The following is an 18,599-nucleotide window of genomic DNA, read 5'->3' on the forward strand; positions in this document are numbered from 1 at the left end:
GTTTGCCACATTATACTAAATTATTCTGCTCAGTTACCTAGTGTGTTAACTGAGCAGTGGCCAATGGCCAGTGGCTAGAGTAACTGTTTTAAGAAGGTTGCTAACTTTCAAAATTTTACACAGCATCACTAGATTGAAAGAAAAGGGGCTGTATAGCTGCAAAAACCCTGCCAAAGCAAACTTTGCTATCACTGTTGGAGCCGTTAATATTTTTACAGTGCATGATTTACATTAAAAAAAAAGTAAAGAAAAAAAGAGGCAACCTATTGGGAAGAAGCATCAGTGTATGAAATACATAAATAAGATTTAACAAGTGCAAAATTGATATTGCACTTAATACTCATAGACTAGAAAAATAACATTATTAAGGAGTCTTTTGAGATGATAATTTTTTTAAACAATGTCATGGCATGACAGATGGTATTTTGGAGGCATTTTTATTTTATATATTGTACATAAGTCCTTGGTAAGGCATTGAGTAGCTAAAATGTAATGAAATAGAGATACCAACTTATGAAAATGAAAGAACGCTCTCTCGAACCATGTCTGCTGTCTAAGGCTTACACCTGTGACTGGCACATGCACATTATCTTTAATGTTTTATATTTTCCAGTCTACATGTTCAGGATAATATAACAAGATATAATGATAAATTGTATTGTGTATATATAGAAAGGACCCTACCCCCAATGCATTTTATGTTTGTGTCATAAGTGCATGTACAGTAAGTTGCTATTCCACTATTTAGTGGGCTCCCACTGTACTGCAGATCATGCAATCTTCTCTCCAAATAATGTAATGAAAATAATTTATGACATCCCATTTTTAATCATTTCACAATTAGCTAATGTTCTGCTGGTGTAATCTCCACATTCAGGGCCAAGGTGAGTGAAAAGGAATCTTGAGCCATCAACCACTAAATGTGTGAAGTCTAGTTATTTAACAGAATCTGCTGAAAACCACCTTCAAAGGAAAGTAAAATACAGAAATTTAAAGCAGGTGGGCAAATCATGGTTGTATGGGGAAGCATACCTCTCAACAGTACAGATTTTTCAAAATGTCCAGATTTTCACCTCATATTTTTGGTCTGCTTTTCATAAAACTGTGGTTTTCTGTCAAATCATTAATGACTGATCTTAGAAAATAATGAGAGACATTTGAGTTTCAGACTTCATACTCTTCAGAAAATTCATGCAAATACAAAACCTAGTATTCTATCAACTTTATAACTTTGTAAGAACAATATTTAAAATGTGTCCCCATTTTTAGGCTTTTGTCCCCCATTATTTATGGCTTTGTCCAGATTTCTTGGTCTAATAGGTTAAGAGGTATGTGGGGAAGGGTAAAATCTTGTTCAATTAAATTGTTTTTCAGTGAAGTGTATTTACATAAGTGAGCTTCAGTGACAGTTATTTTCTGTCATGCTCTCAGATAAATAAAGCATGCACAGTTTCACAAGGTATGGAAATAGCAGTTGTGGGACTTGAACCTACAAAATGTGGATGGACAATTCTCATGTGCAAATAATGCTTCATTTTTCTAGTATTCTGTAAACTGTAGATGGTTAATCCTGGAGTCCTAAAGTGATACATTTCAGCCTGTATGAACAGCTGAAAAATATATTGTTATATTTCCCTTGACATTATACCTCTATTGTAAACTAGACAATCATTTATTGCTAAATATTTCTTTATACTGTATAACAGCTTTAGAGAATCATAAAGCAGTCCCAGTGCACAGACAAACATAAAATCCTTAAAATCCTTGGACTGATCTAAGGACAGAGTGTTTAGTACCTGGAACTCAGATCAACGATACAATTAGAAAAAATATATATCTATTTTAATCTTGCCAAACCTGGACAAATGTGAAAATGAATATATCTTTTAACCTATATGTAAACCACCAAGTTGAGTTCCCACAGATAAATAAAATATCATGCTTAACATTTGCTGCATTGTATTTTATCTTAATTTTCTGTTCTTCACGTAATGTCTATAATGTCATTTTATATAAAAAGCAAGATTAGCTCACTTACTGCAATCACTAAAACCTGAGTTGTGGTATCTACTGGTTACAGAACCATGGAGTCTGGGCATTATTTATAAAGGTTACTATTAAAACAAGAACTGTGCTGCAGTTATCTGTTCTAAAAAAATATCTCCTTGGTGATATATCATATCTGAAGTATGCACATCTGACAGTGGGCTAATTTTACGATTAACCCTTTTATCCTATACTAAGCCATCTAATTTTAGATAAAAAGGCATTGTGCTTCAAAACAGTATAGTCCAGAGACATTAGGATTTTATATTCCAGAAACAGCATAATACTTTACATGATATACAAAAACAAGCCAGCCAAGCATGATACACTAAAATAGATTTAGACACCATTTAGATGCAATGACCCTGCCCCATGGGCCTTGAATTTGGCCTTCTTATTAGAATAGTATTGTGGTACAATAGTGTTGATATGATCTGTAAAGGACATTTTACTATATGTCTACGTTTGATGAATATTTTCTTTTACTTCTTTCACCACTCAGGAGCACTTTCTCAGGTAGACAGCTTTACAACTAGTCAGGATTATACAAATTAACACTGGAGGTCTTCATCCTCAGGCAGTCGAGTTCCAGCACTGGAGTCCTGAGCACTAGCATGAGCTGTTGATGTAAGGACTTCTTCGAAACTTCCGCCACTGCTGTTGTTCCCACCTACCTTGGTCTAAAAATAAACATGCATATGTCAGCAATCATCGCAAAGTTCCATCTCCTTGTGTTCTGCATTCACTTCTACTAACAAAGATAATTTACAGAACAATAGAATATGTATCTGTTCTCTATCAGCTTTAAAGGAAGGGAGCTGCAAACTGTCTCACAGTGCTAGAATCATATGTAATACATGCATAGCAGGTTATTTATATTTTAGATATGCCCAGGATAGGTTACTCCTTTAGTTCAGTGACAAAAAATCTATAGTTCACTTTTTAACTTTGTAAGGAATAAATAAAATTAAGACTGAAAACCATACTAGTTTTAGAATTTCTAGCTAAGAAAATTAAGGCTACAGTGCATGTTAAGTAACTGTTTTCACTAGTTGACTGTTCTTGTTGATTGGATGTATACATGAAATACCGCAGGATGTTTTCAGGTATGGCCACCTCTTTCCACAAAGTAAAAAATATCATCGTTTTTTTACTTATCCAGTTTCTGGTTATACATATAAATAAGCAGTTTGTTTTTCAATGTGTCTACCCCATGAGCAAAGAAAAAAAATAATTTGTTAATGTCAAATGCTGCCTTGCATTACGACAAGATAATGGGGATAGAAACAGACAGTGAGAATTATGAAGTAGCAGACAGAGCAGATGAAGGAGATGGACAGAATTATTATACAAGTATGAGGGAATATAAAAAAAAATAAACAAAAGGGATCCCCATTAGAAACAGTGAAACCTCTTTTTCCCCGTGTATAACTGGTGACACTAAATATAAGGTAATGTATCCAGCCTTAGGTACCACATATAAGTAAGGTGGTATAATGGGAACCTTGGAAGACAGTGAGCCAAGGTGCTAGTGCTTTGTGCTGAAATAAAGTTTATTAAGGTTACCAATGTGTGAAGCATTACTATGGTAAAATGTATATACTTGTACTACCTCCCGCAGGAACCACAGTAGCAAAACCTGCCCTCTGTTGTCCTTTGTTGCACACCTTGGGCATGTCTAATCTGGATACATCATACCAAGTGACAGTGAGGTGATGAAGTACAGAGCATCCCCTGTAAAAATAAAATAACTACTTTCAGTCACTGCATGTGACGTGTATGTGATTGTATGTAAGTGGGACTGCTGCCCCTTTAACATTCACGGTATTTCTTTTTAAATTAAAATATTACCAAATAATAGGGAAGAGGATCATGGGTGTGGGAGCCCCCACTCACATGCATCAAATGTGTGTTGTTGACATTAAGGGTAAAGTTAATTCTCTTGTGATGAAATGTGCTTAATTTAAGTTATTTATTTGATGTGTACATACATCATTACAAATATTTCAATGTACATATTATAGGACAACTTTAAAACCAGTGCAAAATAACATACTATCACAAATTTTGTACATTCACTCCTTCATATTCAAGCACACATTTACATAGTTGTCATTTAGGATGGATCACCATATATCAGTAAGCACAACCATTTCCAGTTTTGTGCAATCCTTGGGGGGAGTTACCACGCATAAATTACATCAACAAGGTAAAGGTAATACATATGATTGCAACTAAAATTGTTTATTGTCCACAGCAAAGACATATCAAAAAGGACCAAAATCAGGGACATTTTTTAAAAAATATTAGACTAATTCACTTAAAAAGTGAATAGAACAACATGTTTTGCATTAACATACATTTTCTGTTACCAAGGCCAAATTTCTTCTAGTTACCTTGGGTCTCTCCTGAAAAAGAGAGGTCACTGGCCTAGTGGGACTAACCCAGTTAAAAGATTAAAATATATATAATTATACAATGACTGGTCATTAATATTCCAAAATGAGCACGCTGATTAGTCAGCCCAATCATAATCCCTGTTGCAAATCCTAGGATATACAATGGAAAAAGGTCCGGTCACCTGGACATTCTTCCATTGCTATATACTGTAAGTTTTATTTATATATATTTATATATTTATATATATATATATATTTATATATATTTATTTATATATATTTTTTTAACAAAAAAAAAATCTGCAATCTGGACTTCAGACATGGCAGAGAAAGGATGGAGAAAATACTAGGAAAATCAGGTACATTAGTCAAAACTATTTTGTGGTTTTTGTGGTTTGGTGTTTCACTTTTTGGACTTCCTTGGTACTGTGAAGTCAACTGTAATATTTTTACCACACACAGCAGGGGGTTGAATCCCAGGAGTGGTAGTAAGTTGTGTGCATAATCATACCCCACAACTGTACAGAGTTTGCGAGAATATTCAGATAGAAAACGGTATGCATAATTAGACCCAACAACTGTACAGACTTTGCTAGAATGTTCAGATAGTACGCTGTAAGCATAATCATAACCATAAACTGTACAGACTGTGGCAGAATGAGGGAGACTTACACAGAAATCATTGGAATGCTTTATACCGATTCCCTGATAGCACAGTGTACTGTGAAGTCACGAAAACCACAAACCAAGGCAGAAAAACAGGAACCGTCACGAAATGTAATCCAAAACAAAAACTAAAGACACGTACCAGATTTTCCTTGTATTTCCTCTATTCTGTCTCTCTCCTACCCCTAAACTGTCCGAAACTTTTTTTTTTTATTAAAAAAAAAAAAAAAAAAAAAAAAAAGAAAACAAAAACGGAGCAACAGAGACCTTCTTTTCTCCACTGCTTCCTTTCCAAAGCACTGATGTACTGGGTATGCATGGGAACTCAAGTCCCATGCATGCGCAGTACATCAAGAAAGGCAACAGAATATGTATAGCTGCGGAAGGATAGCACAGTGCCGTTATACAAAGATATTATTTAAGAAAAGTTAAGTATTTTTTTCTTAAATAATGTCATTGTATAATAGCAATAACTGACTCCATGGTATGGTATATTAAGATTTACTCATGGTACATATCCTGTAGTAAGGCTGAGATTGAACAGTAGTTTTATGTTTGGGTTTAGCTCTTCTTGGATTTCATGTAGGATGCAGCCCGGGTCATCTGCAGACTGGGCAGTGTGTTGTGCCTTTGGTTTCATGTGTTACCCACAGAGCATCTATCTGTGGACTGCAGAAGGTAGTGTGAGGATTGCAGTCTGTAAATGGTGAAAGCTGTGACAGTTACTAACTTCATATCCCTCATAGGACATGTTTTACAACAAACCCTGTTACAACAGTAAATGTATGAGATTATCACAGGCGGATCTAAACCTTGTCATCTCTTCAGACAGGGGTCCAGGAAAGTAATAATGTGGCTGATAGCCTAGTACCAACCTATGAACCTATGAACATGTCAATATTGGCCCTATGTATGTGCTTCCAGCCCCAACTCTGTCAACCTTTGCACATATGTCGTGCATGAAGAGGTGCATATGTGCTGTACACCATAATTAGTGTCATCATATCTGATAACAAGTCAGTGAGATATCAGACTGCTACACATGTTATGTAAAGTAGGGGTTATATATGATGACATAACCTGGACATACTGTGGTTGTTTGTACAGTACAGGTCTGTGTACTTATGGTGAATGTCGACAGTGTGTGCATTGTTAATATGTACCTTGGCCTGTGTACAGACTGTGGTAGTTGTCATCGTCCTAGGTCCTGTCCTATCTGATGTTACATGCTGCTCCATTGTATGTTACTGTATTGGCTTATATGTTTGTAGGGTCATACACACACGTCCCATACCAGTCAGCCATCACACCAAACTGTGTAGTGGCCCAGTATATGTAGGGTTAGCGTGTGAGTGGCACATATGAGGATGGTGTTGAACAGATAGCCCATATACTGTAATATTATGCTAGCTTGCCATATGTGTCTGTGGCTCTGTTCTCATTGTTTATGGTTATGCACTTTCACACAGGTGTATCTTACCCTGTGCTGTGACATGCCTGTACAGCCTGCTATATATGCAGGTACATGTGCATTCCCCCATAGGAGTCGTAGGCCAGTGTTGAGCCAGTCTGCCTGTAGCCTGCACAGTGCATTGTTACATGCCTAGCAGCTTAATGTACTTACACGATGTCATGTGCAGATACTTGTCAGATGTACAGCTGTCGGGCCTCCCTTAACAGTCATGTATGTCAGACAGAGCAGTGGGATGCTGTACAGATGTACATCAATATCTAGTAGGTAGTATGTTGCCATGGCACCCTTGTACCAGCGGGTAGTACATGTCAGACCAGACAGGTGCGTGTGAATGCATAACCTATGGTGGCATATATATATATATATATATATATATATATATATATATATATATATATATATATATATATACCAGTTTTTATGTGTTATACCCATCTACATGGCTGTTAACATCCGCATTGTCAGGCATGGTACACATGTTTTGCACTAAGGGGTTCTGTGTATACTACTGGTCTGTACAGAGTGTGTCAGAATGTCCACACATATTGGCCAATATCTCTGCTGCAGTTGACAGGGGCAGTATGTGCTAGCAGCAGTACTTTACTATGATGTCCTTAGGATGTTTGTCAGTAGCCAATGGCAAACATGTGGAAAGCAGATGTGATCCCCCACACACGCACCATGTCTGTGAAGACAATCTCAATTACAGTAGCAATTGTATATGAAACTGTAATAGTTCTCAAATATCATTTTTCCACTCCTACAAACCTGCGTGTAGTGTTTTTTCCTAAGACCTCTCTCTGGGTATATGTTGCAGGCAATGATTGTCATTTGTATGGGTGGCCCATACAGTGTCCAGTTGTTAAGGTGTGAACTGTAGGCATAGTAGCTGCTCCATATTTTGTGCACCTCCTACATATGTATCTTACTGTACATATCTCTGCATGTGAATGTGTAGTCACATGTATATGTGTGTGTGTATATATATATATATATATATATATATATATATATATATATATATATATATATGTATATATATATATATATATATATATATATATATATATATATATATATATATATATATATATATATATATATATATATATATATATATATGTGTGTGTGTGTGTGTGCGTGTGTGTGTATCTGCATATATGTGTCTGTGTATATGTATCCTGGGGATGTTGATAGCTTCCACATTTTATCATTTCCTATGGGAGTCAGACTGTACTGCATGATATGTTACCAATACCAGCCTGACATCATACAGGTGGGATGTAGTACTGTTAACATCTTGTGCCCATGTCATGTCAGGTCCAGGTTATGGAATCTGCAACACTTGATAGTGTATTGCAGGATGGATGTGTTTTGCTGGGCGGGGTATGCCTATTCATACAAGACGTATATTGTTTGGGGCCTCTCAACCCATTAACGATGCATGTGGACATATTTGTTTTTGTTAATCTACCGTTGCTATCTACAGATGTATGGCCACATATACCTATATATATATATATATATATATATATATATATATATATATATATATATATATATCTCAGCTTACATATGTATGACTATGTCCGTATATACCTACATAGCTATATATCTGTGTACATATATGTACCTTGTTGTGCATATGTCAACATATAGGTGTAGACATATATGTGTCAATGTAGGCATTTGCATGTATATATGTTCATATATATATATGTATATATTTCTAAATATACATATATATATATATATATATATATATATATATATATATATATATATATATTCATATATAGATATGTTGTATCTGTTTAGATATTAATATATTTACACACACATATAAATCTAGATGTTGGTTACATTCTCTGTACTGTAGTGTGACTGGGCTGGATGATATGTTTCTGAAAACATCAGATTTATGTATATCTGTCATGTCGTAGTGGTAAATCACTTTGTCTATGGTGTGCAGGGTCCTGGGTTTAAGCCTTGCAGAGGCTGTTTATTTTGTTGCTGGGCAGAACACGGGCAGTTGGATACAGTGTGATTAAGGCACTTTAAAGCAGTTGTAAGTGGGTTTGCGCGGGTTTGTGCAGAGGTAAGCACTGCTAACTTCCAGTTACATTTTCTTATACTCAGTTAGCTTCTATATTGCTTAACCTGTGTAGGCATAGCTTACCCCTGTGCAAACAGGCTTAAACCTGCTCACTGCTAATTAAATGTGCTTACTCCCACTTACTCCCACGCTAATTTCTTTAAAAGAAAAGAAAAAGGGGTTGATAGGAAAGTGGTGAAAAAGGGACACAAAGAGGGAAAGACAGTAGGGAAAATAGCCAGTGATGTGCAGGAAGGGTCCATAGCTGCCCATTTCTTCTACAGCAACAGCTGTGCATATACACTGAATGTGGAGGTGATGCCAATTAGACCGGATTACATGTGTCCAGTGGACACGTGTGTGAAATGGACAGCTATGTCTGGGGCAAAATTTTTTTGTGGGAACAGATTGCCCTTTTTTTCAGGTGTGAGTTGGATGTTGGGGAGGAGTTGTAGGTATATGTGGGGAGGTAGGTTGGATAGGTTAACAAACAAGATGCATACAGGGGTGTTATATGATAGATGTGGGGGGTAAATACCTTGGACGTGGAGGGGTGTTTGGAAGTCACAAGCCCATGAGCCCCAAATGGAAACAGTGGGACTGAGGTCCCCACCCAGGGTGGCTGCACTGGGGGCTGGGTAGGAGAGGCAGGCTCACCCTCTAATTGTGCCATGCAGCCCTCAAGCTGGCATAGCCAGTCTCAAAACTCCCTGTCGAGCTACCTATGCACCACGGTCCAGAACTGACGGCGGGTGACAGGTACCTCTCTGTCCCAGCTCCCGGGGAAGTCAAGCCCCATCCCCTGTGGCAGTTCCACCTGAAGGTGGTGCAGGGCCAATGGAGGAGGAGGTCCCAGGCTGGGTCCCAGATGTGCTGGTGCCCGGTGCCATGGCCAGCTGAGGTGAGACAGGTGGGGCCGCTGGGACTGGCCTTCCCATATGAGCTATGGTGTTGCAGTTTTAAGAATGATATGGGTTAGTAATAGTCAACAGCATTCAGGTTTAGTTATAACAGCATGCATAGGTATTCCCATTAACCCAAGACACCAGATTTACAACAGTTGCAGAGCAAGTAGAACACATGCATATATGTGACAAAAGTGGTCATTACAACAGCATGCAGGTTTCCTTAATGGCAACAGGCCACCAGTATGGGGTATATTAACATGGCACATGCATAGAACCAAATGTGAATATTTGTAAACCAATAGGACATATGTCCCAACAAAAGTATGGAGTGTACACGTACCCATTAAGGTGTGTAATTGGGTTATTGTTGCACATATGGTGGGGGTGAGAGAGAGAAGTCATTTAACAAATAATATATCCCTTTAGTTTTCACAACTTTCTTAGTCAGTGCGGTGATCTGTCCCTTACATGTATTATTACACTACACAATGGCCTTATTTTGTACAATGGTATGTTTGTAGATCAGTATATACGTGGACTGTGTCTTACATATAGTCTACACCTCTTACCTGTTATAGCTGTTGAGAAAATCATTGTTAACACTACCTGACAAATTCTACACATACTCCCAGATGCCATGCTTGTAGACAAGTATATGAGTGAACTGTGTTGTAACTACAGTCTACACCTCTTACCTGTTATAGCTGTTGGAAAAATCATTGTTAACACTACCTGCAAAATTCTACACATACTCCCAAATGCTATGCTTGTAAGCAAGTATATGAGTGAACTGTGTTATAACTACAGTCTACACCTCTTACCTGTTATAGCTGTTGGGAAAATCATTGTTAACACTACCTGACAAATTCTACACATACTCGCAGATGCTATGCTTGTAGACAAGTATATGAGTGAACTGTGTTGTAACTACAGTCTACACCTCTTACCTGTTAAAGCTGTGGGGTAAATCTTTGTTAACATTACCTGACAAATTCTACACATACTCACAGATGCCATGTTGATGTTATACACATTCCTAACAGTCCGTTATTGCACACACTCTGATCAAGGCTTGACAAGATGCAGGTGTTAATATGACATATTTTGGAACAGCTGTCATACACTTTGGGTGAGATGCTACAATGACAGCTTTGTTTCCATATACATTCTCTTTTTCTGTTTAGGTCTGACTATCCATTATATGTCAGTATAAGCTGCCTACATTTCGTGGATCATCACACTTATTTGTCAGGAGAACAGGTTACTGGGCAGCAGATTTGGGCCCGTTATCTGGACATGCTGGACAGATCAGAATAGATGAGGGGTATGACTATGCATTCAGCTTACTACCTGAACATTCAGTTGTTTTATATGACTGACCTCTTGGGACTTCCAACATTGTTATACTGAACTTCATACACATTTTAACTGCGTTCAACAGTGTGGGTAAGACTGCTTAATACAACAGTACTATTTATAGAGTGCAACACTACAACAACATATGAAAGCAGAATATACACAAGCATTCCAGGGGTTATACTTTTAATCATTAGATATTACACCTTTTTTCCATGCAACCTATATGACAGTCTTCCTGCCATACTGTCTGGTTTATTCAGTACATCCCATACACAATACATTTCTATACTGGTACAACACTTTCTAGTACTGTTATATTTATTTATGACAGTACATGCATGAATATTACTAACCTGCCTTGTGACACAGCCTTTGAAGCCTAGCAGCATGGGCTTGCTGGTTCGCAGCCCGCTCATCTGCAGCTGTCAGAGAAATACAGTGATATTTAGTCATTACCTATCCATAGTATACACAAGCTAGGCAAGCATTATCTACGTAGTAGAATAAGTACTTTGTGCTGGGGCATCAGCCATCTGCCTGGATTCTTGGATCCACTAGTCCAAGTGATCACCCCTCTGCTGCTTCAGGTCAGCATGATGATGCCTGATCTGCTCACCAGTCCGGGGGATACCAGTGGCACTGGTGAGGTTACAGGCAAGACTGTCTGAGGCCTCCGCTTTATACTGTGAGCCCTGGTACTGGCCCTTCAGTATTTTCTCTTCATGGTGTTTTACCAGGAGCCATACCATGAATCTGGACTCCTGGGTGCCCCAGCGCTGCACTCTAAATCGAGTGCCTTCCCCAACTCCAGTCATTCTGCCTACAGTAGGGAGTTGCAACCAGTTATGGGAATTATTGGCGCCTGTGGGGTTTAAATACACACGATTTCCCGCACTTTCCCATGATTAGATGGTTTTGAAAAGGCTAAGCTATGGGCACACCTGCTTACCTAATGTTGGCATTGCTTAAAGGGGCATACCACTGGGCAGATTGAGTTAGCCTGCCTACACATTGCTTACACCACGTAAGCTGACTTGTGCAATGCTTAGCATTGCTTAATATCTAATTAGCATTATATTTTCCTTTTGACATCGATTTATTATTTGTTACATGTTATATCTGTGTCTGGTATCTGTGATTCATGTGTACGTATACTGTATGGGGTCCTGAGGAATTCAACACTTTATTACAATAACGCCTCACATCTGGCCTTACTGCAGTACTCCATTTCACATATTTATGTTATGTAGCAGGTTATACAACATCACACTGTACACAGATTCATTTCATGTTCAGTTTGATTTTCCTATGATGAGGATTTGTTTGTTGAAACCTCAATCTTATGTACTGCTGTAATGGCGTAATGGTTAATTACTGTGACTGTAGTGTACAGGGTCCTGGGTTTGAGCCTTGTAGAGGCTGTTTATTTTGTTGCTGGGCAGAACATGGGCCATTGGATACAGAGTGATTAAGGCGCTTTAAAGCAATTGTAAGCAGGTGTGCGCGTATTTGCACGGAGCTAAGCACTGCTAACTTCTGGTTGCAGTTTCTTATACTCAGTAAGCTTCCAGATTGCTTAATCTGTGTAGGCAGTGCTTAACCCCACACAAACGCACTCAAACACGCTTACTAGTGCTTACATATGCTTATTACTACTTAGTTGTGCTTAGACCTGTTTACTAGTGCCTTATTCATTATGACACTGATACTTTGCATGTTCATTTTCTGCAGTACTCTAATTCATAAATATGTGTTATTTAGTGGGTTTTGCAACAAAAATATTGGTTATAACGTGCCTTGCCATGTAAAATAGACTGTGCTGCAGTAGGACTCGAACCAGGAATGCCTGCTCGTTAGGTGAATGCTCTGCCCACTACACTATTGTTGTACTGCTTCATTTGCATATATCTTCCTTGTTATCCTGTTCAGCCTTTTAAGCTGCTTTAACCGTAGCTAAGCGATGGGCACATCCACGCACCTACGGTTAGCTTTAATCGGATTTTTAAAAAAAATAAAAGGGTTTCTTCATTTACTTTTTCTGTACTGTTGCTGTTGTACACATGGGGAACGGTTGGTGGGGATCTGCAGACACCTATGAGCGATCTCGCTCATTTCTTCCCACTTTCTGCTGTTCTACATTGCAGGGGCATGTTTATTCTGAGAGCTCTGCTCTCAAACATGCCCCCTGCACAGGTACACACTCTGTGTAAGCCTAGGAGCTCAGGCAGCACACCTTCATTGATATGCATGGTGCACTGCAGTCCTGCTCCTAAACGGGTGCTTCCATGCAGGACTAAGCTAGTCCTGCATAGAAGATTGTTGAATCCGGGGGTCATTCATTAATTTCTAGAAATTTACAAGCATTAAATAAAATCTCCACTTAATTCCCTCCGTTCCAGTAAATTATCTCTATCACCTCTTCTAACACCATGAAGCTGGTAACCCACAACATATAACAAAACTGTTTTATACAACTTGCAGTGCACAGTATGTCTAAATAAAGTATCAGACACATTCTTTGTACAAATATGGAATGCATATTCATAAATTCTGGTGTCAATCTCCATCAGGGTCTTCCCTATGAAGAAATCCTCACACCCACAGCACAATGCTACATCAATTGCAGATTCTGAGGATCAATTTAATTCTGGTGGTATATAAGTTTTAATAGCAGTTGCATTGAAATAGTAAAACAAATTACCCACAAAACTACACCAACTGCAATGTTGACAGCTGTAAGTTCCAGCTGTAGTCCCTTCCATTGCCTTTATCATATTTCCTTTTTTTTCAAAATCCATTTTAAATTCCTAGATTTTTTGATAATAAATAATAGTTTTCATTTAATTTTATCAAAAAGTTGAGGTCATCAGAATAAATCCCCCAATTATTGGTGATGTATTTTTTAAATTCATACCTGTCTAAATAATAAATAAGAGCCATGGCTATACCCCAGTTGAGCTGCATCTTAACTGTGGCCTTTCCTTCAATAGGTAATGTATATTTGAAAACAATTTTTAATGACCTGTGATGGATAATCTCTCACATGAAATCTCCTTTCCATGTGACCTAATCACATTTATTTTAATTTAGGAGACCTGTCATGTACTGATTTTAAAACACTGTCCCCTTAGTATATTGTCATTTAAGTACTGGGGATGCATACTGTTTTAGAGCAAAATGGAATTACTAGATATGATGTTCTAGCAAATTTAAATGCCCACCATTCATTGCCCTTCTTTATAAAGTCAAACATCTAAGAAGGCAATCTCCTATTAGGTTTTATAATATTGTTTCAAAACTAATAGATGTATTCATGTACTTCATAAAATTAAACAATTCATTTTTATCTTTATACCAAATAAAAATATGCAGTCCGTACAACAACCAAAATGTGTGCTGTACAAGAAATCTTCTCCCAATATCTTTATATAGGTTTGGTGTAGCAAGAGGCCATGTTTGTACCTATTGCTACTCCTTTAAGCAGCTTGAAGACTGTGTATTGAAAAATAAAGACATTGTGCTGCAAAACTTCATCTAAAACCTATAAGGGTTGTGCTTTTTCCCTGGCAAATCAGTGAGGATTGCAGTCAATAAATAATGACAGACATTTGACTATAAATCTTAATAGCCTCCACAAAAAGTATACTAATGCACAGCCAGTTACTCTAACAACTTTTAATTGTATAAGGGTTGTATCTGTCCCTTATTTTGGTCATTTGTCCATACCATTTTCTTCCCCTGATTCTAGAGCTAAGATGTAGAGAGGTATGTGGGGGAGAGGGTGCTGCAGTGTGCTGAACACTGTACTTATGTCAGCAGTGAGCTGAGAAGATGCATTCCTGCGTGATAGTTATTTATCTATTTATTCATCTGATCACAATCAAATATCTGAGATGTAGTCACAGTCATGTAAATGAATGGAATATACTGCCACAAATGTGTGTGTGTGTGTGTGTGTGTGTGATATATACACTGTTGATACATCTGGCTTTAATTGCTGGTAGAGGGTCTGTCTGTGAAAGTGACTGTTGCCATTTCTTCAAGTTAAACAGTCATTATTCTGAGTTGCAGAATTAGTTTGCATTTGTGTGGAGTCAGCTGGAATACCTTACTGTGGCTATTTTAACATAATCAGACATCTGAGGTTTGCACAATCAGCAACAATGGTTGTAGCTGATGTATACAGGTGCAATTTGTGATAAAAATTACTATGTGTATGGTGGGTTGCAGTTTATCTAGAAGTAGCAAGTAGGTCATGATTGTTTCACTTTCCATCATAAACATCAACATTGCTATATGTGGCAGTCTAAGAAGGATGTATGTGGCAGCAACATATCACTTGCATAGTGTGCAATGATCTGCATTACTATCTCATACCTTCTGGTTGGCTGTTTGAGTTTTTGGTTATGATTCCTTCTGTATGGACTCTGAATGTCCTACCTGTCTCTGTGTGTGGATTTTATCTAAGTGCTCTTGTTTTCTTACCCAGGCCCACAGCTCTACAAGGTATGACTGTGGCCATTTGTGGGTTTGCTTTCATCCTAATCTAATGTCAGAGTTGGTACAGAAAAGGTAATTATCTTTTTATTTTGGAAGGGTAAGGAGGAAGGCCCTAGTCCCATATATGATGTATATATTCTTGCAAGTGTTTGTTTCTTGGTTTATTGGGAACTACTGTTTTGCTAGCTTTGAACATTAAGCATTCGACACAACTTATTTTCCCTTGAAAGAGAAAAAGACTGAATTTCTTTCCTTACTTGTGATTTTTTTTCAGGCCATCGTTGGATCATCTGAACTGCACCTCAGAGCATCTAGAGTCCTATGACTCATCAGAAGCCTAGCAACCCCCAAGGGCCCTGGCTTAATCCAGTTACTTATTCTACACTTAATACAGTTGAGGCTTGGCTAGTTAGGGTATGTTAAAAGTTTGGAGGAAAATCTAAAAAGTAGTGGGAAAAAAAAGTCAAAAGTAATCCCTTTTGGTGTTGGACCAGGACTGGGGAAAACTGGGCAGCAGGCAGGGGTCAGGGGAGGTGCAGGGGAAACCAGTGTGAAATATAGGATGCATATGGAGTCCATGTTTAGAGATCCATTTCACCTAAGGCTGGCCTTGTTGACTGCAGTCTGACACCTGAGGTGTATATAGCCAATAAAGTGGGTTTAATATGTGGGTACTGAGGCAGTCTATGACTGAAAGTGAATGACCCCATCTGTTGTTTGATCACAAGTAACAGTCACTGACCTGCCATAGCAGACCACCATTCTATTCAAATTAGCTCCATCCATTCAGTTGTTTCTTGCAGTACCTCCCCTTCACCTTGTATTGAAGTCACCAGCCACCACTGCTGGATATCATTTTGGTTTCTGGAGAGTGGTATAAAGATGTTCAGACCTCAGGCTAGACTGATGAATCTAAAACTCTATTTACTGTAGTTTGAATTTCTTTCACATTCTGACATGAACTTAAGATGGTGGGTAGACCATAATGTAAACCGGGGGTTATGATGTTTATTGTCAGGGCTCTTTCAGACTAAGGAGTACATTTGTTGGAAACAGAGTAATATTCTTTACATTGTTTGGTAATTTTGTCCTTTATGCACTTAGTACAAGTCTTAAAAGAAAGATTAAGATTCATAGGAAGGCCTAAGTAACTCATAATGTTGAATTTGCTCAACCGTGTTATTGCCACAATCTAAGATTTAAATACATTTTTGGTACTTAACTTTTGATTTTTAAAGAAGAGCATTAAGGATGTTTTTGTGAGATTTAATTTTAGTTTACTAGATGAAATCAGTTTATTTATTATTTATTTATTTATTTACTTATATGTCTTCATTGACTGGGACAGTATGATTGGGCAAAGCCCATTTTCAGTGGATGCCCTGGGAGAAATGATCCAAAAGATACATTTAAGATACTCATGACAAAAGAAACTTTTTCAAAGATGCATTACATAAATACTTCTTATGATATCTAGATACAAACAGGTAACTGTTCTGTGGCATCACTATACAAAGATAAAACAGGTATTTCTTCTGTGATGGCATTATACATTACATAAAACTCTAAATATAAAATATTTAGTATGGAAACAGTTCACGTGCAATATATGTGAGAAGCAGACATTAGATATGACTTATAAAACATGGGTATGGAGAGTTAAATTATAGATATTCGGAATAAACAAAATTAAGGTAAGGGATGTCAAGCATTTGTCAGTAGCTAGATTGTAGTTAAAGTTAGAAGAGGGAGAGAGACAGTATTTAGCTGACGGGTGAAGGATTTTGAGGGTAAGAATACCAAGGAACACACTGATATAGAACCCAGTTATAAGACACTGTGGAAAGTATTTGTAGTTGATGGATAAAGTGGGAAGGTCAGAAAGAAACTGAAATGTAAAGTGTAGATTAATATAGGAAGGTTACTGAGGAGGAGCTGCAGAAAGGGTTGTTATGTAGAAGGAGATATAAGTTATAAATGGATAGAGGATATGAGCTGACAAATGAACATGGAGTTAACCAGATGCAGAGTATGTACATGACTGTGTGGTTTAGATGTTGTTTTATTAAGTGCTTAAAGGTGGAAAGTTTCATTGTCTGTTTTAGATATGTTGGGATGGTGTACCAGAGTTTACATACTTAGTGGGAAGACAATGAGTCACCTGTTAGGTTATTAGACTTTTTTTTGTGATTACTAAGAGTTTATTGGATGAGCAAAGGTCTCCATAGAAGAGTAGTGCTGCAGGGTATCTTTTAGTGCTGAACTTTTTTCTGGTGCATGTATAAGACTGTGTGCCAAAATAAGTTGTGAATTTGTTAAATAGTTGGGAAGAGCAAGCCAATTAAGTTGTTTCAGGGCTCTGCAATGATGAATCCTATAAATAAGATTGGCAGCAAATTTGGATACCTCATTGTAACAGGCAGAGAACTTAGCTTTACGTGTAGTATTTAGGTTTGTAAGAACAGGTGAGGCTTATAGTAGGTATGGAAGAAGCTAGGTAGATTTTATTGCTTGTCTTGCACTGACTGTCAGGTAATGCTTGGTTCTATAGAGGGAGCCATGTTTCTGGTGTGTTTTTTAATGGCTTGCAATACATGTTATTCAAATTTGAGGTTATTGTCAGTTAGGATGGCAAGGCATTTTGTGTGGATTATGGTTTCAGTTCTTGTGTTGTTGGATGAAGTTATTTTGAAAGATTGCATTTCACTTTGGTTTTGTTAAGGAGTGAAGAGCATGCATTTTTGTAGGATTTAAGTAGATTTGCATATTTTAGCCAAGTTTTGGTAGCTATGAAATCATTTGGGGTGATGTCCTGAAGTATTGGCAGGGAGGAGGCTGTGCATATAAGGGTTAAGTCACCAGCTTGTTGAACTATGCTAGTCAAGTGAGTGGTAGTTTGTAGTTTGTTTATCAAAATGTTGAATAAGAGGGGGAGGAAGGAGGAGAGATATTCGTTTCCATTTGACTGTTTACTGCCTGTCAGTCCAATAGCTATGGAAGATTGATACACAGGATTGGCTGAGGTCAAGGGAAGAAAGTTCAATAAAATAATGTTGATAGGATGCAGTTTCAAATGATTTTAATAAATCAAAGAACAGTGAAGATACTTGGTTGCTGTCATTCCTAAGCTGGCTTATGATATTAGTGAAATT

The 18,599-nt window shown here is 37.7% G+C and overlaps 1 protein-coding gene across 2 annotated transcripts in view; it reads right to left on the minus strand.

Moving 5' to 3' along the window:
* Positions 1–2,290: 2,290 nt before the first annotated feature.
* The window catches only part of TPD52L1 (TPD52 like 1), a 1,279,033-nt gene continuing 1,262,724 nt past the window's right edge, over positions 2,291–18,599 (minus strand). For both annotated transcript variants that reach the window (XM_044075185.1, XM_044075177.1), the window contains one exon: positions 2,291–2,726. In XM_044075185.1, the coding sequence (XP_043931120.1) occupies positions 2,598–2,726 (129 nt within the window). In that variant the 3' untranslated portion in view covers positions 2,291–2,597. The remainder of the gene's footprint in view (positions 2,727–18,599) is intronic.

This window comes from Protopterus annectens, chromosome 1.part1 (assembly GCF_019279795.1).
Source record: "Protopterus annectens isolate FY-2018-M chromosome 1.part1, PAN1.0, whole genome shotgun sequence".
In the NCBI taxonomy this organism is placed as follows: Eukaryota; Metazoa; Chordata; order Ceratodontiformes; family Protopteridae; genus Protopterus; species Protopterus annectens.